General features: G+C 36.6%; 1 protein-coding gene across 1 annotated transcript in view; it reads left to right on the top strand.

The window, feature by feature from the left end:
• The window catches only part of grm2a (glutamate receptor, metabotropic 2a), a 42,633-nt gene that overhangs the window by 136 nt on the left and 16,877 nt on the right, over window positions 1-25,620 (top strand). Inside the window, exon 2 of the mRNA XM_053499490.1 lies at window positions 12,443-13,105. Within this exon, the coding sequence (XP_053355465.1) occupies window positions 12,596-13,105 (510 nt within the window). The 5' untranslated portion in view covers window positions 12,443-12,595. The remainder of the gene's footprint in view (window positions 1-12,442; window positions 13,106-25,620) is intronic.

Below are 25,620 nucleotides of genomic sequence, written 5' to 3'. Positions count from 1 at the left end.
TAGGAATTTAGAAAGCAGCATGCTCCTGACGTTTTATTATTATTATTATTATTATTACTATTATTATTATTATTATTATTATTATTATTATTATTAAAAAGATTGAACATAGCTTCTTAGCTCAGGTTTTAGTTGATGTCAGAATGCACACGTGCAAAGGAGCCAAGGAGCTGCTTTTCTGTGGCATGCGAATAGTGATTTCAAGATTAAACAGAGAAACTGATGCCATCACACACACACTAATATCACTAGTATACAACCTCTTACTGGTCTTTTGGGTGCGCCAATGTCCAAACCTTTAGGTGTCATTTAGACCAAGGTGTTATGCTTGTCTCTTACTGAACTAATGTATACAATAATAATAAAAAAAATGTAATTGCTAAAAATTAAACACTTTTGTTCAAAGTAATTCACATCGTTGTTCACATCAGTATAGACAATGTTTTTCAAATGCAATTATTATTTACATTATTCGTAATATTTATATAGATGTCTTCAGTGAAAAATTTTCCATACGTCTCTCACGCAATCAGCCCAGCCTTCTTATCCAGAACTCAAAATCCACTATCGAAAGAGTTTCCACAACATAAGCAGGACGTGCTCACTCTGAACCTTTGAGAGATAAATACCCTTTAAATCTAGGTAAAAAACTGATAAAACTACAGTATGTCATGCTCTTGTTGTATCGTCATCATGCTATAAGCTCTGACACCTAGGAGTGTCTAAACAAGTGCATCAGAGTTGTATCATTATCTGTGTGTGTTTGTGTGTAGCACGAAATGAGTAACAGGAAACACCATAAAGGGAACAGATGTTGGCACTCAGCATTAATTTTTAATAATGTAACATATGTGAGGCTAAAATACAACAAAACAGCATATCATTAGATGAAAGATTTTCTGCACTATTGTCATCAAGGTAAATATGAATGGGCAAACAGTATAATTCTTCTTGTTACAGCATATATAGGCTAAAGGCTGTAGTTTTAACACTAAAAGAAGCAGCAGTAGAGAGCATGGATTCTTTAGTGTAAATAATTTAGAACTTCACTACAGCTGCAGAACATTCTCTTATCCCGTTGTGAAATGCCAAACCCCTTTGGTCCTAATAAAAATCACCAGCACAGCAGATACTTGTAGTCGTGTGTGCATATGTGTATTTGTTTTTGTTTGTTTGTTTGTTTGTGTGTTTGTGTGTGTGTGTGTGTGTGTGTGTGTGTGTGTGTGTGTGTGTGCGCGCGCATGCATGGGTTTCCTTAGGAAGAGAGGCTCTTTTTAATCTTTTAAGCTGGCTACTTGGATATAAGCTTATCTGTGCATGTGGTCAAAAGTGTTATCACACACTGCATGTAAGAGGGACTCTTTATCTGAGAGGAACATGTCTCTTCTGAGAACTGACTGACATCAAGGCATAACCTGGATGACTGATTCCAACAAGGAAGAGTTTAATGATGGCATGGAGCAGCTTTTCTGTCATGTCAACAGCCACAAATCTTAAGGCACAGAGTCTTGAGAGACCAAGATAAGGTGTGACAGAGAAGATTAGTGGCTCCTGAGGTTAGTCAGCAATATCATGAGTAAGTTGCAAGTATTTTAATCACTGCATCTGAATCAGGTGCTCCAGATGGTTGAGGAATTAAAGGAAAAGCCTGAATAGATGAATAAATAAATAAATAAATAAATAAATAAATATGCTTCCAGACAGATGTGTTGCATGGTATGATTAAGCAATTACCATCAAACTGTGACCAATGGAAAAATGCACAATGTAGAACATTGATCTTAATTTTGTATCAAGATGGCAAGAGCAAAAGATCTTCATGACTTTAAAGAGAGTTTGTTTCGGGGAAACATATGAAAGAGGTTTATTAGGAACAGTGACTATAGTGGCATCTATAAAAACATAAGCAAATAGGAAAACTGGAAATTGTGGTTAAAAGCGATGACATCTGTAGAAGTGTGTGTTTATGCAGGGAAAATCAGAAGAGCAGCTGTTCTTTAGGTGCTGAGAGTACCAGAGCAAGGGGTGTTCAGATTGCCAATAGACACCATATAAAAGCATCATTAAAATATGATCTGCACATTCGAAAGTGCAGTGATGCAATAAAACAAAAAACTAAATAATAGAAAAACAGGCACAGAAATGTGTAGGAGATAATATGGTCAGATAAGACATCCTTAACCACATTTTCATCAAGAAAAAGGTGCAGGCTTGAATGATGACTTCTATTGTGCGGGTTTCTGGTGTGTTATGCTGTTGATTGATCTTTTGCTGGTGTGGTTTTGTCCATTAATGCAAATTAAGCTGCATAAGTCAATTAGCTGCTTAAAATCTTATTGAGTAACTTAATAATAAACCTGAACTACAGTATTAACCATTAATTACCTTTTTTCAACAATTAATCAGTAATTATAAAATCAGTATCAGCGCTAATTGTTTTAAATGTCTGAAGCATTAGAGTAAGCTAAGAAATGTAAAAAAAAATCTAAATTCAAGTAAAATCTAAAAACTGTGGTGCCAATTTGAGTTATTATGTACGTAGCTGAAACACATTTTTTCACCCTAAGAATTTTCCATCGATAAAAAATGTCCTTGTCTAGAGTGGCCTTTGTGATGATTGTTTCTGTTCTGGTTGGTCCTTTCTTGTCCGAAAAAATTCCCTCCCATCATCTAATTGGTTATTCTTTGACATACTTGTGATCACATTGCAAGGCCAGTTTAAACCCACCGTCCACAGTTGAATTGCTCTCCCACTGTCTCTGTCTGCTTACAAGCTGGGAAAAATTATGTTGCTTAATCAGTGGCCATTGACTCGCTCCCGATCGTTGGGATCAGGTCAAGGTTGTCACATCTAAAAGAATAGCATTGCAATGAAACTTTGTGTATTGTTGCAGTGTGGAAAGGGACCAATAGCTAAAGTATAACAGTTATTAAGATGTTTTAAATATTACATGCCTGAATAGCATTTACAATAAGAATCTAAAAAGTGTTTTTAATCTTATTAGGAAAAAAATGCTTTACATCCTATACAGAATGCTACATCCATCTACATCTAGCTGAAAGAAAAATTATCCTAAGTCTATGGCCATCTTTTAGCCCAAATAGTTCACGAAAAAAACTTGCCAAACTAACGTGTCAATAAAACCGCATTTTGCACGTGGGGTTTAAGACATAAAGAGATTTCCTCATAAAACTAGAGAAGTAAGTATAAATAATGCAGCATGCACTTATAAATAATTCAGCGTTCCTACAATAATAGCACAAATTGTGTAAACTAAGTCATCTTAATCAGGTTAACTCCTTGTGGCATACTTATCACATGTCTTGGGCTTTTTCATAAACCAGTTGGTTAAAACAAAATTCTCAATGAGAGAGGCACAGAGCTGAGCAGTTCTCAAAGGCCATATCTCATTTAGTGTGTGTGTTATATTTTTAAAATATACGCTTTTGTGTGTTAGTGAGCATGTACAGTACTGTGGTACTACGCAAGATCAGGACAGCCTCTTAGTGTTTATTTGTGAAATGCATGTAAACCGCAAAATTACTATGAATGAAAAATAACAAGAACAAGAACAAAAGTATTAATAATGCCTGCATTTCATCTTTTCAGAAAGGCTGCCAGTATTTTTGTTTTTTTATGATGGCTGGATGGACTTTTATTGAGACACTTCATCCATTCAGCACCAGTCTGCCAGCAGCACACAGTTCAACTTAATAATTCATTTACTCATTAAATCACATGCTTTATTGGTGGAATTTAACAAATAAATAGCTGTATAAGAGGGTAATTGCAAATACCCTCACGCACACTTCGGAACATAAAGTCAGCGGCTTGTGTGAAAAGGAATATTATGAAAGACAAGTGTCAAACAGAACTAGATTTTTTATATGCAATATATTAAATAAATTCTACAGGCTTCCATTAAAGAAAGATAAACCCACAATGGCCACTGAAATACAGTAATTATAAATAATAATTATAAATAATAATAATTTGACCATAGTGATGTTTAAAACTTGACACATCATATGTGTCTTTAATCTTGCAATCAGTCAGTCAGCCCATGTAAATGGTAAAAAGTTGTCACTCTGGTGTTTGGTATCATGGAGAAGAGAACCAAAGGAGTGGGATGTCTGAGAAGATCAAAAAGAAAAAGATCAACAAGCATGTTAATGTTTACCAGCAGTCTAAGATTTCTGTGACTACAGCTGTTAATGTTATTAAGATGTTTAGGGTTCTTATGACTGTAGTAACCTCCCTGGACACGGCGCAAGAGAATAGACATCAAATTGAGCAGAAGGACATAAATGGTAATCAAAGAACCAGACACAACTTCCAAAGAAATTCAGGCTGAACTCCAAGCTCAAAATGCATCAGTGTCCGCTCACACTATCCTTCATTGTTTGAACAACAGTACACTTAATATAAGACGACCGAGGAGGACTCCGCTGTTTAAAGCAAATCATAAAAAAGAAAGACTGGAATTTGCTGAAATGCATATTGACACGGCACATTGTTTCCGGAAGGATGTCTTTTGGACGCATAAGACTAAGTGAGGAGCCTGATGGCAACTCACATAAGCTGTATGTTCATAGATGCAAAAATAAAGCTTTTAAAGAAAAGAACACTGTACCTACTATGAAACATACTGTTATGTTCTGTTTTGCTGTGTCTGGCCCAGGGAGTCTTGAATCTGTGCAGGGTACCATGAAACTTCAAGGCTATCAAGGCATTCCTGAGCAAAACACATTGTCCAGTGTCAGAGAGATCAGTCTCAGTGGCAGGTCATGGGTTCTCCAACAGGATAATAACACCCAATAATGGATAAGAACAAAACCTTTGACTAGATTGAAGTGACCGTATTTAAGCCCTGATCCAAATACAATCGGACAAATGCGTGAAGAGCTGAAATGCAGTCTGGAAAAGGCATTAATTAAACCTGAGATAGTTGTTTGGAATTTGCTCATGACTAGTTGGCCAAACTACCTGTGGTGCAGAAGTCCCAATGAGAGCTACAGAAAGTGTCTGATTGCAGGTGTATTCCCAACTCAGGATAATGACAGGTCCACCAGGACTGAGATAAAGTCTTTACTGAACAGATTAATGATTGTACAAGCTAAAGAAGAAAAATTAATAAACAGCAACAAATATTGCATCCATGCAATGAACAATAGTTAAAGCTTAAATTCTTAAGGGACTAGAAGAAATCTAGTTACATCCTTGTTTGGAAGGAGTCATTAAAATAGAAAGATTTTTTTTTTTGTTTGGTTGAGAGATAAATAATTTATAAGGGTAACAGTCTGTCAGAAGAAGAGCTGTGAGAAGCATGCTGATGCCTGTCGGCAAGTTTCAGTAAGTCATGCTGGTGGCTCTGTTCTGATGTAGGGGTAAATTACAACAAACAGTAAAAGTGTAGAAGTTAGAAGAAAATGAAATATAAGAATTATTTGATTTGATGTACTTTTTGGGAGACTTATTTATTATTTAATAATTTTTTATTTATTACTTATTTATTTATTTTTTGGGGTGAATGGTAAAAACTTTGCTTTGCTATTACCTTAATGATTCCCAAACACACTGCAAACACATTTAAAATTTATTTAGAGTGGAAGTCCAAAGCATTAAAAAAATTTACAAATACTTAAAAAGAAAAAAATATATTCATGTATGTTTTTTCGGATATAAGAGAAAACCAGAGAATAGGGAAAGAAACCCATATGGACATGAAGTAAAAATGCAAAACTCTAACCTGAATAACCAGAGCCCAGGCTCTCGAGAATTGAGATGGAAAATCTGCTTACTTTATATAATGATACAGCGATTAGCCATAACATTAACATTAAAACCACCTACAGTAGATTTTGGGTTCCCATTGTGTCCCTGGGGTGGCTCTGGCCTTCCCGCAGGGACTCCTGGGAGTACTGTTGTGTCCGGCGGCAGGATGTTGGGAGCAGATCCTTTGGGTGCTGTGAGTCGGACTTGTTTGTCCAACAAATCCCGTGGGTGCTTGATCGGATTGGGATCTAAGCAATTTAGAGGCTGGGTCGGCAGCTTTAGGCTCTTTGCCTGCAGGGTCTCTTTGCACTGAGTGCTCTGAATCATTTCTATTGTAAAAAGCATTGACTTTTTTGGCAATTTGTGCTGTATTGGATTTTTATCAGGGATCGGACCAGATGGGCTGCCCTTTGGTCCCCGCAGACAAGCCTTGCATGCACATGATTCCGTCTCCAGTTTACTGGTATATAATTGATAATCAATGTCAATGTGTTAATGTTATATTGTGTTAATATTATTGCTGATTGGCGTATAGTGTTATACTGCAAACAATGTTTTTGTGTACATTTCTCCATAAACCCTGCCACATCTAACAATCACAGCATCAGTGAGGAATCCTGTTTAACTCTGTTTATTCCAACGATTATATGTGTCTGTTACCACAAATAACAATTGGCATCAAGAAAGTTTGTTTGAAAATTTTCCTTAGATTTTTGCATATTTATAACTCTCTCTCTCTATATATATATATATATATATACACAATCAAATAAATAAGTCACCAAATTATTTCAAAAAGGTTAAAGGTATTTAAACATAAATGCCCCTAATTTAATGTTTCATGGTTTCTCTAATTTATTTAAGAGCAAAGGAAAGCCCTGCATGAAGTGGTTCATAGGTCTTTGGTGATTGGAGAATGAATAATGAATAGGGTTATGATGTGGCAGGGGAAAAATCCATGGCCTTTAGTGCCCACTCCACTGCCGAATCATTCAACACTATGTCAAGGAGACTCATCTTGCACAGTGATAATATTTATGTTGATGAAACTTTATCTATGTTCTTAAGGTCCAAAACCATCCTAATGGTCCTGAGCACTTAGTGTAGGCGTCAGCTCTTATTTAATTGTGTAGAAAAAGACTTCTATTTTTGTGTATTTAGTACTAGTGCACTCTGACGTTTTTACTGGGCTCCTTCAAAATATGGTAATAAAATATATCATGAGCAATTCATTTAATATATTTGTTAAGATCAAAAAACACTGCCAGTCAAACACTACTCCAGTCTTCTCTCCATAGAATGAATATTATCTTCATTTTGATAGCTCTCCAAATACCATGACCTCATTTTTAAAGATCAGCATACCAAATCATTACTGAGTCTATTTCACAGTTTTAAAGTGTCCCAACTTATATATTTTTTAAATATGTCATAAAAGTTGGTACAGTAGTACACGGTTCAATGTTTTACCAGGTTTATGATTAAAATACTGCTTTTACTTTTTATGTCACAGAAAGACTATAAAGATAAATCACAAGGCCTGTAGGGGGGAAAAGGATTTAACTAGTGAATATATTATGTGTCCTGGCAGCTGGACTTGGACATGCAAATGTAGCATTTATTCATGTATTCATTTATTTTACACTGTCGGGCTTTACTCAGTGTATTAGTGGTTCAACAGTAGGCTTTTTGCCTGTCACGTGGATGATCCAGGATCATTTCCCAGCCAGTGCCGGTACTCCCAATCACTGAGGTTTCATGGTACCCCTAGTGCTTGTCCCAAGCCGGGATAAAAATGGGATGGTTACATTAGGATGCACAACCTGCATAAAACCTGTGGTTAATCAAATGGATGGTCCGCTGTGGCTGCTGTGGTTCGGTTCAGCTTAAGTTGACAAGTTCAATGTTTCTGGAACTGAAAAGAGCTTTAATTTTTTATGAACTGAAATTTTATACATGTTTAATGCTAAATGGAACTCAGGTGTGGACATTCATACAATTTTAAAGTAAATTAAAGTAATGATTTTAAGGGTTTGGTGATGGTGACATCAGGTAAAATGCCAGTGCAAAGGTTCCTACAGGGTGGCAATTTGAGTTTGATATTCAATATGATATTCATGCACATTCTAAGCAATATTTCATGCATTACATTTAGCATGCATTTATAAAAGTTCGTCATCATATAAATGCCTCCTTCTTAATTAAACTAGAGAAGAAAATACTAAACAGATTAGCACTTTGGACTCCCACACCTGAATTGCAGTTTTAGGTTGCTTTTATCTTTTTCTCCTGAAGCTTTTTTCTATGGCAGCACGGTGGCTTAGTGGTAAGCACTGTCGCCTTGTATCTCCAGGGTCCAGATTCGATTTTCGGCCAGGTTCAATTCCCATCTCTGAGTGGATGGAGTTTGAATGTTCTCCCTGCGTTTGGTGGGTTTCCTCAGGGTATCCCGGTTTCCTCCCATAGTCCAAAAACATGCAGATTAGACTAATTGTCATTCACAAATTGCCTGTAGTGGGTGAATGAATGTGTAAGTGTGTGTGTGTGTGTGTGTGTATGTGCGCCCTGTGATAGATTGGCACCCTAATCAGGGTGTACCCCATCTCATGCCCTAAGTCTCCTGAGATGATAGACGATGAGTGAGTGAATGAGCTTTTCCCTATGATCTGCTTGGGATAGTCTGGACAGCTGATAAACATAATTCAATCAATTCAATTCAGTTTTATTTGTATAGCACTTTTAGCAATGGCCATTGTCACAGAACAGCTTTAAAGACTTTATGTAAATGCGTATTAAATGTGAGAAAATATGTATGAATTAAAATCATCAGATTGGCTCTGATGAGCAAGCCAAGGGCTACGGTGGTGAGAAAAAATTCCCTGAGATGGCAATAGGAAGGAACCCTGAGAGGAACCAGACTGTAATTTGATCAAAATTGTCATCTGGTAAAACGGAATATACAGATGTGGCGATTAAATGGTGCACCCTATAAAAGATTTTAAAATTATTGGTAATATAATTATAATTGCAATAAATTCCATAGATGGTTTCAAAATGTTTGTTATGCACCATGGCTACATCCTGTTACATCCTGTTTTAAGAAAGCTGTGCTGACAGGCACATCAATTTTTTTTCTTTTTCGTATTTGTAAGTGCAAGGAGCATTTAAACCTAGACTTTTACAGAATAAAGGAACATAGTTCTGCGAGTAGAAACTAATGTTATTTCTGAATATAATCCTCTTCTACATTAATGCACTTATCCCAGTGTTTTACTAATGCCTGGATACTGCTGTATTTTTTAGTCCTGGCCTCCCAGGAACTTTCTTAACGGCCCAGGTATGTGGAAATATCTTGAAGTGAGGTCAGGACAGTACAGGGGAGGAAGCAACAACACCAAGCTGAGTTCCTGTAACGTGCAAGTGGTGTTGGTGAATGATTGTGTCTCAACAAATAATTTTTTCCAACATTCTGCATGTTGGAGAAACACTGCGGAGGACTCCCCAGCCTGAAGCTTCATTTACAGACTTATAGCGTTCTTTAAAATGTTTGCCTGTGGATAAGAGGCTCATTACGGTACTGCACTTGGAGTCTTCTGTAAATGGCCAATCGGTTTAATGCCTTATACGTATACACTGGTTGTTGTTACTATTGCTATAAGGGATTTATTCATTGCATTTTATTTCCTAATGATAATCTTAAAGTATTAGATTCCCACTAAACACATACTGTACAGTACATGCACGGTATTCCCCAATACCAAAAATATGCTCTAGAATTTGTATAAAGCCATCCTTGTGGCTGGGGAGAATCATACTGATATAAGTATAGAGGTGTAGCATAATGCTTAGATCTTTGTGTTAGATATACATGTCTGTCTTCTAGGGTATTATTTATCTTTTTAACACTTCTCAACAATGTTGCTTTTCTGGTAATTGCATTTTGTGTACACAATAAGAGCTGACAGAAGGATTTCAGGGTTTTCAGAGAAAAGTGCACTGTTAAAGCGCAAACATTTTTCAAGGAAAATATAAATGCCTCTTTCTACTTTGGAAAGGGATTACTAAATTGAGTATTATCCTGTAAATCCATTTTGTGGACGCACTGGGCTCATATCCTGTTTAAAATTCTGAATGGAGGTGTATATATGAGCCATTCAGAGAGACAGGTCAGAAGATGCATGCTGCAGAATGATACAGGCAATTTTCACAAGGCATCCCAGAATCCCCAGTGGACTTCACTTCTGTGTTCATTGACCAGATTGGCCTTCTCATCCTCTGCTCAACCATCGTTCTCTCCCCCCTTTTCTCTCTTTTTCTCTCTCTTGCCTGACAAGTTTCCATGGAAACAAAGGGTAGGGAGAAAACCCTAATGAGTCCATGGCTAGTTCTCACAAAGATGAAGATGTACGGCACGTCATACAGCACGTCTCAACCTTTGTCTCCCTCGGACACACCCTTTCTTTCGAATGTTGTTCGGTTTGTGTGGAGTGAAGGTAAATGATAACCAGAATCAGATATGCAGTGTTGGCTGTAACGTGTTACAAAGTAACACGTTAGAGTTCTTGGATTACTTTTTTGATGTAATTAGTAATCTAATGTGTTATATAGTTTAGAAAAAAATATATATAATAATCCATTATTCAGACAATTTATGTAATCCGTGAGCCAGACAGCAGTCATTCCCAATCCGCTAGTGTGCGTGTGTGTGTGAAAGTCGTCCTACAAGCCCCGCCCCAGATAACCCGCCTCTCTCTGTTACTGTATTCCTGCTGTTATACCCCTATCTCACCTATGCGGTTTGACTATGCGAGGACCGACACGCGGGAATGCGGAAATCTAATCACGGCGCCAAAACTTGCGGTGAATCATGATGAACTGAACTTACGGCCACCCCGCGTAGGTGAGATAGGGGGATTAGTAGTTAACAGATTATGGGCCAAACTTTGCTGAGTGATGATGGTAGAATAATTATAAAGGTCTTGACTAAAACAACATGCATGGGGAATCACAAAGGAGTTTTCATTTTCTGCAATGAAAAAGTACTCTAACTAGTTCCTTTTATCAGAAAGTACAGTAATGCTGTATTGTAGCTAATTACTTTTTAATTACAGTAATTTTGTAATGTAATTAGTAATTCTAAAAAGTGACAGATATGTGACATAAGACATCTTTGAATGTGTTAGAAACTGCCAGTCCAAAACTCTAAACAGTGTGCATATGTAAAATCAAAACAATGATTTACATTTGGGGTATTTTAAAGCTTGCTAAAGAGCTGGATAAAAACAAACTTGGTCAGTATATGACAATCTATTAAATAAGAGCAGTGAGCCTCTTCCTGTAATATTTTATTTACGTATTATTTTTCTTCTTTCAGTTTTATTTGAAACACTTGTAGAGGGACTTTGATCCATTTTTCCATGAAGCACATTTCATGCTCTTTTATGTATTTTTAAGTTTGCACATCTTCAGTTCAGACTACATTTTTTACATGTACTGTAGGTTCCAGCCTAGAACCTGAGATGAACCTGAAATCATGTTTTTTTCCCCAGTTCTGTTAAATGTAGTATTAGTAAGAGTACCTTGTTAGTAAAGAATTCATCTATTAGCAGGTCTTAACCTTTTGCCAGATTTTAGGCTGCACACACACACACACACACACAGCAGAATTTATGATGCCATCTATATTTTTCCTGGAGTACCAGCTGCAGAACAATCCCAAGGCTTCAGTGATCTAACATTAGATTTTATAGTGGGTAACTTATCAGGTGTCTTTTCCTTGTACGCAGTCTCTAAGTTTACCAAAAATAACTTAACACAGGCATGAAGTTTGATTTTCCCTTATCTGTTTACAAGATAGAACTGTATTCAAATCTTAGTTTGAATCTTAGACTGCATTTTATGGGGATACGCTAAAAAAGTTTTTTTTTTAAATCTTCCGAACACCTAGGGTTATAATAGGGAAATAGTGTTTTTTTGATGTTCCAAATATTTTTATTTAGCTTTTGCATCGGCACTTTGCATCTATGACAGTTTGTCAAAAATAAATAATAAAAAATAAAAAAATAATAATAAAAAATAAAATAAAAATAATAATAGGTACATTGTTTTCTTCTTATTATTCACTTTTGACAGTCTTTGTCATGGATGCAAAGTACTTATAATAAAGCTAAATATTCAAGGTGGACTGGTTATTTTTCTTTGTCAAAAGTGAATAATAAGAAGAAGGAGATTAAGAATATGAATAATAATAATAAACTATTATTATTATTATTATTATTATTATTATTGTTATTATTATTTAAATATGCCACAATGTCCATAACCCACTTCAACACATATCATACTGTGTATTTCTCACTGAATAATGAATCGATGGGAGTTTTATTTTATTTATCTATCTTAAATTTACCATGGATTAATTCTTTTAAAAAGTACCATACTGTATGTACCAAAGTTCCTAAATGTTTACTTTTTAAATCGAGTTTTCAATGAGGTTTTGCTAATTAATGCTGAACAAATTCTTTCAAACTGGGATGAAATTAGACTATTTCGAGTCTCCACTATCCTCTTAATCTCACAGCTATGTTTAATACAGTAGCTCTGCTTCTGTTCTTTAACACTTTGTCCTTTAGTCTCATCTCTCTCTGTTTGAACCTACACTCCCAGACAGGTGCAGAATCAATGAGCTGGAGTTGTCACTGATGCGGGATCTCACCTGTGCCTGACCATAAACATCCTCAAGCACTGCTCCACTCTCTGGACAGAGAAAAGGACAAAAGAAGAAAAAATACTCAGAGATTCCTGGTGTATTTGGCCACAATGGCTGGGAGGTTCCTGTGCCTCCGTGTTCAAGGACATTCCTGGCCACTTTATTTCTACTTGCTGCTGCTGCTTGTGGCTAAGAGCCCGCAGGCTCTCGAAGCATCTGGCTATAGCGCTGACATCAACAAGAAGGAGATCATTATAGAGGGGGATTTGGTGATCGGAGGACTCTTTCCAGTACATCAGAAGGGTGAAGGAGCAGAGGACTGTGGTCGCATCAATGCCCAAAGAGGGATACAAAGACTGGAGGCCATGCTGCTGGCACTGGATGAGATCAATAGAGATAATCGGATCTTGCCTGGTGTCACGCTGGGTGCTCACATTCTGGACACATGTTCAAAGGACACGTACGCACTGGAGCAGTCACTGGAATTTGTGCGGGCTGTTCTGACCAAAGTGGATGACAGTGAGTACACATGTCCAGATGGATCCTATGCCATTCATGACGATGTTCCTCTTGCCATCTCCGGAGTCATTGGTGGGTCCTACAGTGATGTGTCCATACAGGTAGAACTTCTATTTATTCATTTAACTACTTTATGTGCTTTTTCTTAATGGACTAAAAGTTTCTAAAACTTTCCTTAAAATGGTTTTAGAACCACTTTTTTATGCACTGAGCTTAAGCTATCATTACAGTTCATTGAGGCCTACATCATATCGTATTGTATTATTCTACATCATATCCTTCACCAAACGAGGAGAAGGCCAACCCACTGCACAATACTAACTACAGTACATCACTGACTAATAGTTACCTACAGTAACTTGTTATAGTATTTAAAAGTGTGAGAAAACACTGACTTAATAAGTACTTACACAACATTTGTGTCTGGTTTTATAAACAGCTTTAACTTATTAAAATAATATATTTTAAATTATTTTAATATTTCACCAGGATCAACTGGATCTTTAATATGAATAAAATAATTTCCTTAATCAAGCTTATTAGGCACAGTGTCTACTGTGACATCCAGTCACTGTACATGCTGAATACGAATAGTACAGATATCACTATTACTGTGTACTGTAGCTCCTATGGCACTGAAAAGAAATTCATATTCAGCTACTGTATACCTCCATCTAGTAAAAGAGTGTCCTTGAAACTATATCTACTGTAAAACATCTCCTAACACCTAAGTACAGATGAATGAAAATAATCCATAAACAAAGTTGCAGTTTTTTTTTAAGATTACAACCTAAATCAGACATCAAACTTCATTATGAAAATATTGAATAAATAAGCAAATAAAACACACAGTGCAATGATGAGGCATGACAATTACACAAACATGTTCTTTATTAAAGGGGAAACCAATAATCTTAGTGTAATTTCCAAGCAGGCAGATCCATCACCAGAATAAAACAGTCACAAAGCAAAAAGCAGGTTTACTCAGGAATATAGAAATCGGCCTCATTATCAGATGAGTAAGCTGTTGCCTGAGTGCGACTTCAGGATGAAAGAGAGAAATACTCAGGTAATAAAAAGAAAACTAATCAAGGGCTGACCTGAGAGCAGGTGCAAACATTAAAGAACAGATCAATGAGGAGACAAGCTCCCACCAAGAGGCCTTTAATCACTGACCCTAACCATATCAGCTGACCCTACACTCTGACCCAAGCTTTCGAACAATCTTGCATAAAATGAAACATTGTATATAATGTAGGACTAAACTCTTTTCCTTGCCTTAATGCATTTGGACTTAGCTAGTGAGTACATTTGGAAGTTTGCCAGTCATAATAAATGTTGTAGTAGAATACAGAAAGAAATTATCCACCGTGACAACCAGTCAGTGTAAAAGGCAGTACAATGCGTTTAATTTCGTTTTTACAATGAAAAAGGAAACAGTAATAATAGCACACCCAGCCCTGGAGTCATGTGGGATCTTAAAAAAGAGTCAGACATAAATAAACCCCCTTTTTTTTAATTGACTACAAATTTAAAGATCCCAAATTTCTTTAATAAGCCAAAATAGGTCTCAGACACACACCCCTAAGTCTGTCTGTTAATGCTGATGCCAAAAGGCCCCTTAGATAATGCATTTTATTCATAAATCAAACTTCCTCTGTCTTACTTCTCTTCTGAATCCGCTGCTTAAGTGTCGGTGTAAATGAGCTCCTCTTGGGCCACAAACCCCCAGAGCTGGGTGGGGGGATCTTTAAGTGGTGGGAGTCTGTAACCACGCCATAATTGATTATAGGTTTGAGTAAATCATTTGATGAACAATGAATGATTAATAATCGCTTTAACCACACAGTAAAATGCTTTTGCACTTATTGTGCTCACAGAAACATAACACTACACACTGCTGCCATAATTCAATTTGAGGTTTAAAAAAGGGCATAGATAACAGCTGTTAAAGTGTGTATAGATATTTAGGCTGACTCTGTGTATATATACAACACTGTCGAAGCAAAAGTACATGGTTATTGTAGGACACTTATTATTTACAGTACAATAGAACACTACTCCATCTGACAGATTTTTTGCATAACATGCTCGTTTTATTGATGGTTTACTTGTATCACCCACATCGGGGAGCGTAATTGTATTATACTGTACCTTTGTGCATTCCCCTAGACTTTATTGGTGCTATTTTTTTTTTAGCAATTCCCCGGGTGTGTAGAAAAAAAAACATGCAATTTTTTAATGATTAAAATTGATTGCCATTTTCCATAATTGATTACTTGAAATGCATATGAAATTGACTGAGCAACAATTGATGGCCGTACCAGCAATAATTTCTTCTTATATGGGGTCACAATGGGGGGTGGGGTTTGGTGATGGGGGTGTCCAATTGGCCAATAGAAAAATAGAAAAAATGACAAAAAGCAGAGAATGTTTTTTCCCTTACATTGTTTTGGTTTTATACACCCCCTAAAGACCCAGCTGAATATTTAAATTGACTAAACAGTGAATTTTGCATAATATGTCTGCTTATATACAGTATACTGTAGTTCCAAAATGTCTACGTCATTTTAATGACTAGTTTGAGATGATTGTTGAAGGGCTACATTACCTGTTTCAGCTGCTCCATATTAAAAAGCGAGGCAAGTCTTAAGATTATCTTTAATACTTAATAAGAATTGCTTTTATCAGTAATTATACTGGATAGACATTAAACTTATTTATGGCATTTTTTATATTTTAATCCGGCTTTTAAAATTAATGAAGCATTTAAATAATATTTCAATTTAAATGAAATTAATTAAGCAGTGCAGCTTTTTAACCAGGATGTGTCGAATATGTTGAATGTGCTTCAGAAATATAAAAAGTGACCAGAACATAGGAAACTAACCAGTACAACAGAAGCTATTTATGCATAAGAAAACTTAGTATTTTATATAGATTATACAGAAAGAGAACTATTATATTGTTATAAGTATTATGGTTTTCAACTTTTTCAGTCAGAACTTGAACAGAACTGGTAAAGGGATAGAACATAAAATACATTGCAGTGTATTCTGTGGCCTTCAGTTCACTTATAACTTAGTATTGTATTGCCTTATTTAGTCTAATAGTAAGGGTTTTAATATAGTATTTATCATTTGTTAATTCGTCCCACCATGTCTCAGGGTACAAGAAAGACAGGTACCAAGACTGTCTCCTGTTCTGGCAGCTAGATGGTGAAATAAACTTCCTCTAGATAAACAGCTGAGCCACTGACAGAATGAGCTTAAGCACTTAAGTTAATGAAAACAAAAAAAAAAACCTTTCCCATTATTGTTTTGTACTGAAGGTAGTCTAAGTCAGTAACCTAATGAACCAGAATCAGGATGTGTTTATTGATAGAGATGTCAAGGCATGTCTGTAAGTCACTCTGGATAAGAGCGTAAATGCTGTTAGTGTAAAATGTTAAAGTAACTCACAGTTCTGTATAACATATAACATTTATTGAATCTCAGGTCGGTGCAGTATATAAGATAATAAACATTTAGTCTATTCAGGATAATGAATGCATGGTAATGATATGAAGCTATGCATGATCAAACTGAAAATTCCCTTCTCCATATGTTCAACCCATCAAATGTGCTGCCAAGCAGCTGGTGAGCATCTTTTCAGACAGTCATGGTGGTGAAGGTACTGTCATGTGCTACAGATGTTAGGTTTAAAGAGAGCTAAAAGGATAAATGGTGACAGTTTGATTATTCTGTTCAGTCTAGTGAGAAACAGACATAGAGAAAGGAGAAACAATAACTGGGTGAATGTTCAGTGAGTTTTAAATGCAATCATCTTGTCAGTTTTGAGCTTTAAGAACATTAATAAGGACATGTGAACACTCGTGTATGGATAGCTGCCTCCTTGAGATCATTTTATCATCTTATGCAGCTCACTGGTTTTGATACAGTAAAGCACAGCTGCTATCTATCTATCTATCTATCTATCTATCTATCTATCTATCTATCTATCTATCTATCTATCGATTTTTGAACCTAATTAATCTTGGATTTGTTCTTTTGGGATTTTCTTTTCGCCATTTGGGAAGAAAAAATGCATTGATGTGATGACCACGTAACATTGCTGAGCCTAGACTTAACCAACTGAGTCAACCCCAGACCATAACCCTGAAGCCATCTCATGAACAAGTGGTTTTCCTATGATCACACAGCTATTTAGTCCTAACTTCATTCATTAGCGTTTTCAAATTGCCCATAGTGTGTAAATGAAGGTACTGTACATACTGTGTGTGTGTGTGGTGTGTGTATGTGTATGTGTGATGGATTGCCCTCATGCCGTAAGTCCCCTGGGATAGGCCCAGGGCCCCCGCGACCCTGCTCACAGGATAAAGCGGTACAGACGATGAGTGAGTGAGTGAGTGGGTGAGTGAGTGTTTTTCTGGTGCTGTATTTGGAAATGTAATGCACTGCAGCATGAACAATATGAACGCTTGTAAGACATGAATCATTATTCATCTTATAGGTTGTAAAATGCCAGACCTGTCTTCAATTTCCCACTAAAATGTGCAAGTTGCTAAACACCCTAGAACATAGATAAGCTAAAATTGGACTGTGCAAATGAATTACATTACAACTATGCCAAGCAAATTATCATCCTAGTTTAAAAATCTTAGTTTACTTAATTTTAACTACATTATCTGCTGGCACCTTTTTGTTTAATATTGAAATCAGTGACCGGGCTGTTAATTATGTTGTCAACTCCTCCACTGATTTCAATACCTATACATTCTGTGCATAAAGGTACACATATAGTTTCTGCACAAAACAATATGGAGGTAACATCGTATGCATTCATACAGTACACATTGTTTTGCAGTCTTGTTTTTTCGTGCTGTTAAGAGGCATTCGTAGAGGATGAGATGCTCGAGCTGTCTGTAATAAAGCATGTCACAGCATCGTGGATTTTCAGTTACTATGGCAAGGCTCATTATTTAAAACCATGATATAATGCGCACACTCAGACAGACACACATTCATCATAGCAGTCCTTGGCAATCCCTGTAAAGGTGAATCTTCACAGACACTACTGACTACATCACTTTATTAGCTCAGTTGGCTTGTATAGGAAACAATGCTTCAGACTGTGCATGTGAGTCCCTCCATGGTTCACTGCTTTATTTATATAAAAAAAAGCATGAACATACCAAGGTTTTAGAAACTTTCATGACAGTGAGAGTGAGTGACAGTGGGTTTAATGAATGAAATATCGTTATTGAAGCCTTGAGTCTATTTCACAAAATCCTTGTCTGGCTTATTTTCACATACCTTCTGTTAGGAAAGCATCTGTTTTAAAGCCTAGTCTTTGACAATTCATTAGTGCTGGTTAACTGTAGAAAAGATTCTTTGATAGATTAAAATGCAACCATGTGTTAAAGAAACATGGAACAGAATACACAAATAGGAGTTTTTTTTTCATTACTGACATGCAGAAGTTATTAGACACTGTAAAGCAAGACCTTCAGTAGCTTTTATGTTGTTTGATCTTTTAGCAGGATAGCTTTGTGAAGAATACTGTCTTTACGTGCTGTGATGAGAATTGCATTTCATTTGCCATACAGTTTATTACTGGCTCATAGTTTCATTTTGTAATGTTATGTTATGTAATGGTAATAATGTGTATAGTGTTAAATGCATATAGTAATAATGTATCTGCATAATTAATAATTCATAATAATAGTGTAAACCCCATTCAGCATGACAACAACCCTGTACATCTAAAAAAAAAAAAAAAAAAAAAAAAAACCCACTAGCAAGTGTAACTTTTGGCCATTCAACGATAAGTTCCCTTCATAAAGTTACAGTATGTTCATCATTAATTGATTGTTTGGTTGATTTCAAACCTGCACACAGGGAGAGCCATAAATACCAAAACCAATTTAAAAGAACTAATGTTAAGGTGGGTTTTAAATAGGACAGTTCATTATGGCATCGTGAACACTAATGCGAACACTGATGCATTTATCATTATATAATATATTATATACTTCCCACACAGTGTTATATCTGTTTTCTTCTGAGTATTAATCAGGCCATGTCTTATTAACCCTGCATGCAAAAGGAACACGACATTCTCTTAAAGGTGCCATGGTATTATTCCCACAGTGACTGGATAGTACCCAGACTTTCCTTATTAGCTGTGCTTGAGTAATTAGTCTTCTCTTGATAACCATGAGTTTTAGTATTCCCTATCACGCTAGAGCCAACCAATGTGCCAGCCAATGTGTGTGTGTGTGTGTGTGTGTATAGGGGTGGTTCATGATGTTAGCAGAGGCTCTGTTCTGTTGCTCCATCTGCAATGGGAAAGTGATCCGTGCCAGATCCAGATGGTAATTCTATCATCTTCTCCTGAATAAAATCATCTTTTTGTTAAAATGTATTACTTTGATATATTTTTAGTTACTCCAGTCAGTTTTAATTGTCTGCTAATAGCCAAGTTGGCAGGAGTATAATCTTTGTAAATGTCTAATTGTTATTCTGATTGATATCAGTTCTAGTAAGTCATTTTTTGCTCATTAATAAAAATGTTTGCAGGGTCAAGAATTCTTGATTAACAATATATACAGTGGATATGGAAAGTATTCAGACCCCCTTAAATTTTTTCCTTTTTGTTATATTGCAGCCATTTGCCAAAATCAATTAAGTTCATTTTTTTCTCGTTAACGTACACACGTTTTTTTTGTGACAAAAAAAACACAGAATTGTTGACATTTTTGCAGATTTATTAAAAAAGAAAAACTAAAATATCACATGATTCTAAGTATTCAGACCCTTTGCCATGACACTTATACTGTATATTTAACTTAGGTGCTGTCCATTTATTCTAATCATCCTTAGGATGGTTCTACACCTTCATTTAAGTCCAGCTGTGTTTGATTATACTGATTGGACTTGATTAGGAAAGCCACACACCTGTCTATATAAGACCTTACAGCTCACAATGCATGTCAGAGAAAATGAGAATCATGAGGTCAAAGGAACTGCCTAAAGAACTCAGAGACAGAACTGTGGCAAGGCACAGATAACACCAAGGTTACAAAAAATGTTCTGCTGCACTTAAGGTTCCTAAGAGCACAGTGGCCACTATAATCCTTAAATGGAAGACGGCTGGGACGACCAGAAGCCTCTCAGAGCTGGCTGTCCAGCCAAACTGAGCTATCAGGAGAGAAGAGCCTTGGTGAGAGAGGTAAAGAAGAACCCAAAGATCACTGTGGCTGAGCTCCAGAGATGCATTCGGTAGATTGGAGAAAGTTATAGAAAGTCAAACATCACTGCAGTCCCCCACCAGTCGGGGCTTTATGGCAGAGTGGCCCGACGGAAGCCTCTCCTCAGAGCAAGACACATGAAAGCCCGCATGGAGGACGCCAAGATAGTGAGAAATAAGTTTTTCTGGTCTGATGAGACCAGGCACTGCTCATCACCTGTCCAATACAGTCCAAACAGTGAAGCATGGTGGTGGCAGCATCATGCTGTGGGGGTGTTTCAGCTGCAGGGACAAGACGACTGGTTGCAATCGAGGGAAAGATGAATGGCCAAGTAAAGGGATATTATGGACAACAACCTTCTCCAGAGTGCTCAGGACCTCAGACTGGGCAGAAGGTTTACCTTCCAACAAGACAATGACCCTAAGCACACAGCGAAAGTAACGAGTGGGAGTGAAAAGGAGTGGGTTCACAACTCTGTGACTGTTCCTGAATGGCCCAGCCAGAGCTGACTTAAACCCAATTGAGCATCTCTGGAGAGACCTAAAAACGGCTGTCCACCAACGTTTACCATCCAACCTGACAGAATTGGAGAGGATCTGCAAGTAGAAATGGCAGAGGATCCCCAAATCCAGGTGTGAAAAACTTGTTGCATCTTTCCCAAAAAGACTCATGGCTGTATTAGATCAAAAGGGTGCTTCTACTAAATACTGAGAAAAGGGTCTGAATACATAGGCTCATGTGTTATTTCAGGTTTTTTTTTAATAAATCTGCAAAAATGTCAACAATGCTGTGTTTTTCTGTCAATATGGGGTGCTGTGTGTACATTGATGAGGGGAAAAAAAGAACTTAAATGATTTTAGCCTCTAAAATTTAAGGGGGTCTGAATACTTTCCGTACCCACTGTACATGACTAAAACAGACAGTGTAGTTGACATTTCATTAAGAGTTGATCTACAAGATGTTTTCGACATCCTTTTATTGGGGCAAATTCTGTAGAATATAACGCAAGATTTAGTTGGTTTTTTTTTTTAGCCAGTCAACAACTGGCATGCTTCCTTTTACTGTAATTTTAATTGCTTACGTTATGTTTTCTAGTCTTTTTTCCTCTAAGACGTAAATAAGATGCTATCCACTGTAAAATGTTGGTCTTAAAAACGTGAAAAAAAAAATTCCTAAGGAACACTAAAATCACTAAAGCTTCCCAGGCAGAATAATGCATGAGGGAAACACATCTTACATGAACTTATAGAAATGACACAAATAAACAATGCAGTTATTAATGTTTATCCAAAAACTTTACATTTCATCTATTATCTTCTAAGCTTTCAGCAATTAATTATGCTGTGATGACTAGAGCTTTCTGAGAGCTTTTACAAATTCTTCAAACTCCTGTAGCTGAGACTGACAACCACTTATACTTATAATTTTTGCTGTCAATGCCACAGTTGTTTCACGCAATAAAAGCTGACATGTACTGTATATTATTTAGAAGAGAGAAAGAGAGTCTACAATTAAAATACATTTTTCTGGACTGGATTTTGATCCACTGGGGTTCTGATTTGCAGCCTTTTAATTTAATGACTTTAAGAAGAAATTTGATTACTGGCTTCAGTGCTAGTGTACAGTACTGACTGTCTGTTCTGGATCACCTCTGAACAGTTCGTGTTGTTCTGTACATGGCTAATACGAGCTACACTGCTAAATAGCTTCTACCACAAGTCTGAATCCCAAATCCCTCTTTAAGCCCTAATCAAGGCACAACAAGGGGTTGCACACCCTACTGTATATAGTGGACTATTGTTCTGTGTTTCGCTATTTGGGATTCAACCCCAGAACCTCAGATGTTAGCTAATATTCTAAAGTGGAATACGTGGAAATATAAACTTATGTTATTGGACTGTCCAATTTTTTATTTAATCTTTATTCACCTTTTGGCTGAATAGACCAGTATGAATGTAAAACTACTTTCACTCCTGTTAATTACACTAACTGTTGGTCGCCAGCTCTGCAAGTCGTGGGTAGTTAGTTCCATTAGACATGGAACAATATATGTTGACAGCGAAAAAAAACAAAAACAAATATAAGCACGGCTGTAATATCTTAGTGCTGATACTCAGTACAACAACACAACCTCTTGTGTGATATTGCTTAATTACAGTATGAAGAATGATTTATTTTAATTTATTTAATTTATTTAAATTTACTCATGCACTGTATCGCATGAGCTTTTTACATGACTTATCTATTTCTTTTAGGTTTTACACTTGATTCCTTTGTAATTTTTCCACATGTAAGGAATAGGAATTTTTTCATAATGGGTGAATTTAACCTATTTAAGTTACTTTTTTTTATTTTATCAAACTGAATACATGCACTTTTGCCCTATTTCACTCCAATTTAATAACCTGCCATATTCCATCCATAAGCCAGCTCTCACCTACAGTATCATATAACAGTATAACAAGGGTGAAGGTTCAGACATGCTTCTGCCTCAAAAAAAACAGTCTCAACACTGGTCCTGGACAACACCTTCCCATGAAGATTTTAGTGTTTTTCAGCTTATTGATTCATCTAATCAACTACTTAAGTTTTTTTTTTTTTTTTTTTTTAAATAAGGTGGGTGTGGTGGAGCAGGGGAAACACTACAATGTGCAGGCCAAGGTGTCCTCCAGCACCACAGGGTTAAGAGCCACTGATGTCAAGGAACCATGCAGTATCTTTTTATCTTTGGGATTTTACTTGTCTTCTAATATAGACAGTGCTTAAAAGTAAGCTAAAAACGCTTGTTTTGAGTGGAGCTGAACTGTACTAGGAATAGCTCTTTAGTGGTATTTTGTTAATGTGTGTATTCTGGCAGTTTGAATACTTTCTTTGACTTTAAACATTACATTGTTTCATCATTTTTAAAATTTCCTTTCTTGGGATTAATTTCATTTGATTACAATTTGCATGGGAAGCAAACTGTTAGCTCATTTTGTAAATCAATGCTCATGGATTATTTTCCATGACTGTGTTCCATGTCAGAAAGACAGGAAAGCTATATATGGAAAAAAAGAGAATATGAGGACAAAGAGGGTAAACTGTAGTCAGAAAGGTAAACCTTTTTTTACCCCAGAGGGGGACATCCTGCATCACTGATCAGATTCTCACGCACTTGTCTAAAAAGTGTTTGTATGATGAACCTTAAAGATTTCCTTTACCTGTTTCAACATGACAGTGCTTCTGTGCACAAAGTAAGAACCACTTAATTGGCTGAGGCAATGAAAAACTTTACTGAAAGAAGTAAGAGAATGTTGAGTAAGAACGTCAGCTGCACAGAAAAGTGTCTGGCCTCACTAACCAGTGTGGCTAACTGGTCAAATACTCATAGTCCAGAATCTAGTGGAAAACCTTCTCAGAAGTAGTAAAACCAATTGCAGTAAAACCGCATGATTACAAGTGCAATATTATGTTTATACAGTCTTTCTATAAACAAGGAAGCACAGCGGGATAGTGGTTAGCACTGTGGCCTTGCACCTCCATGGCCGAGGGTTCGATTCTTTGAGTTTGTGTGTGTGTAGAGTTTGCATGCGTGTCCTTCGGGGACTCAATCTGCCATGACATGCAGATTAGGTTACCTGGCGTTCCCAAATTGCCTGCAGTGTTTGTGTGCCCTGTGATGAATTGCCACCATTGATGGATTTTTCTAAACAAGAAATTGCTATTGAGGGCCTTTCCCACATTCCAAAATTTGATCACAAATTGGAAATCTAGAGATTAAAAAATTCATAGTAAGAAGGTCAGAGTTCGGTAGTGTACATCACAGTTTGCAAATGTTTCAACAGGGGGGATGTTTTTAATTTAGTTGGCAATTAAAAACGCATGACATGACAGGAGCACTTGTAAAAACCTCTCTGCTTAAATCACTCAAATCAAACTTGTGCTTTAAATTACACGTTGTATGCATGTAATATGTAAGCATATTTTTAAAGAATTGATGGTACATCTTGACATTTTTTACAATTCATGGTACATCTTGTTATTCTGCTAGCAATGCAAAGCCATGTGACATCAGATTTGCGTGACCAAAAACGGTAAGAATTTTTTTTATTGGAAAGTCCTCTAAGGGACTGGTCGCATTTTTTTTTGCACCATGTATGGGCTAATGCAAGATTTTCCACAGACAGGCTGTTGTGTGTAATAATGTGCAAAATAAATACAACGTACCATAACAAAAAATCAGTGAGAGCCCTAAGCTTGTTTCCCTGCAACGAGATGGTCCCATCTAGGGGTGATGAGTGACAATGACACCCGAAGTGTATTCCTCATGTCCCGTCTACTCTGAACTTTCATTTTGGTTGCTGCCACTGCAAAAACACTGCTTCACAAAAATATACTGCTGAAAATGGAAGCAGGGTTTTTAGTCCTTTGGTGACGATCTCGGGATATTCTGCCTTGAATGTGATGCAGCACATGGGCAGTGTTGAAGTTGTCTCAAACATACTTTTAAGGACACTGTCAATTGCAATCTCAAGCAGTTGATCTTCTCCCAGCATGGACATGGTTGATTCCCTTGGCATGTTCACAGACGGGTTGCAGATCTGTTCCTCTTCAGTTGCCATCTCAGTTTCTACTGTTTCTCTCAGATTTCGTACTATTTTTGGCTTTTTTTTATTCACTACAAAGTAAATAAATTCCTAAATTTTACACTTAGTAAATTCATTTAATACATTCTTTTGTGCTAATAATATCCCAGTGTTTAGTCCCCACCGCTCTAGTTTGACTTTCAGTAGAGCCACCTTATCTGCCAAAGTAAAGACAGTTGTCATTTTCCCCTGAAGTATTAGATTGTGTTCATTGAGGCTGAATATGTCACACAAGTAAGTGAGTTTTGTGACACATTGCTGAAATTCGTTGGCAGTGGTGACTTTTTTTTCTGAAATATATCTCTGGAGTGGCTCTCATAACTCAAACATTCTGGCAGTTTTAAAAAGCCATCTAACTTCTGTGTACGTAGAAGAGAAAGTGTTTGTGCTCTGCATCCATTTCCTTACACAGCTGCTTGAACAGATGTAAGTTAATCACAAGTACTTTAATGTAATTGACAATAGAGATGTGGAAAATTATTCAGTTACGTTTTGCGATTCTTATGTGTGCCGATTCGCGTATTGCCACACCGTTTAAAAAAATATATTATTATTTTTTATTATAGTAGATATAACGGTTGACCTGCCAGTGACCAAAACTGACTGTTTTTTAGTTTGCACAGCCATGACCGGTGATCATCCTTAAATTTTAATAATTAAATGCACAAGCTCTCTAGTGGTTCGACAGAAACGGTTACATTATCAAAATTCACGGGCATTAAAAGCCCGTGAAAGCCTT

This window comes from Clarias gariepinus, chromosome 6 (genome assembly GCF_024256425.1).
Source record: "Clarias gariepinus isolate MV-2021 ecotype Netherlands chromosome 6, CGAR_prim_01v2, whole genome shotgun sequence".
NCBI classification, from domain to species: Eukaryota; Metazoa; Chordata; class Actinopteri; order Siluriformes; family Clariidae; genus Clarias; species Clarias gariepinus.
Note: the sequence above shows the minus strand (reverse complement) of the source record. Positions and strands in the feature narration are given on the sequence as shown.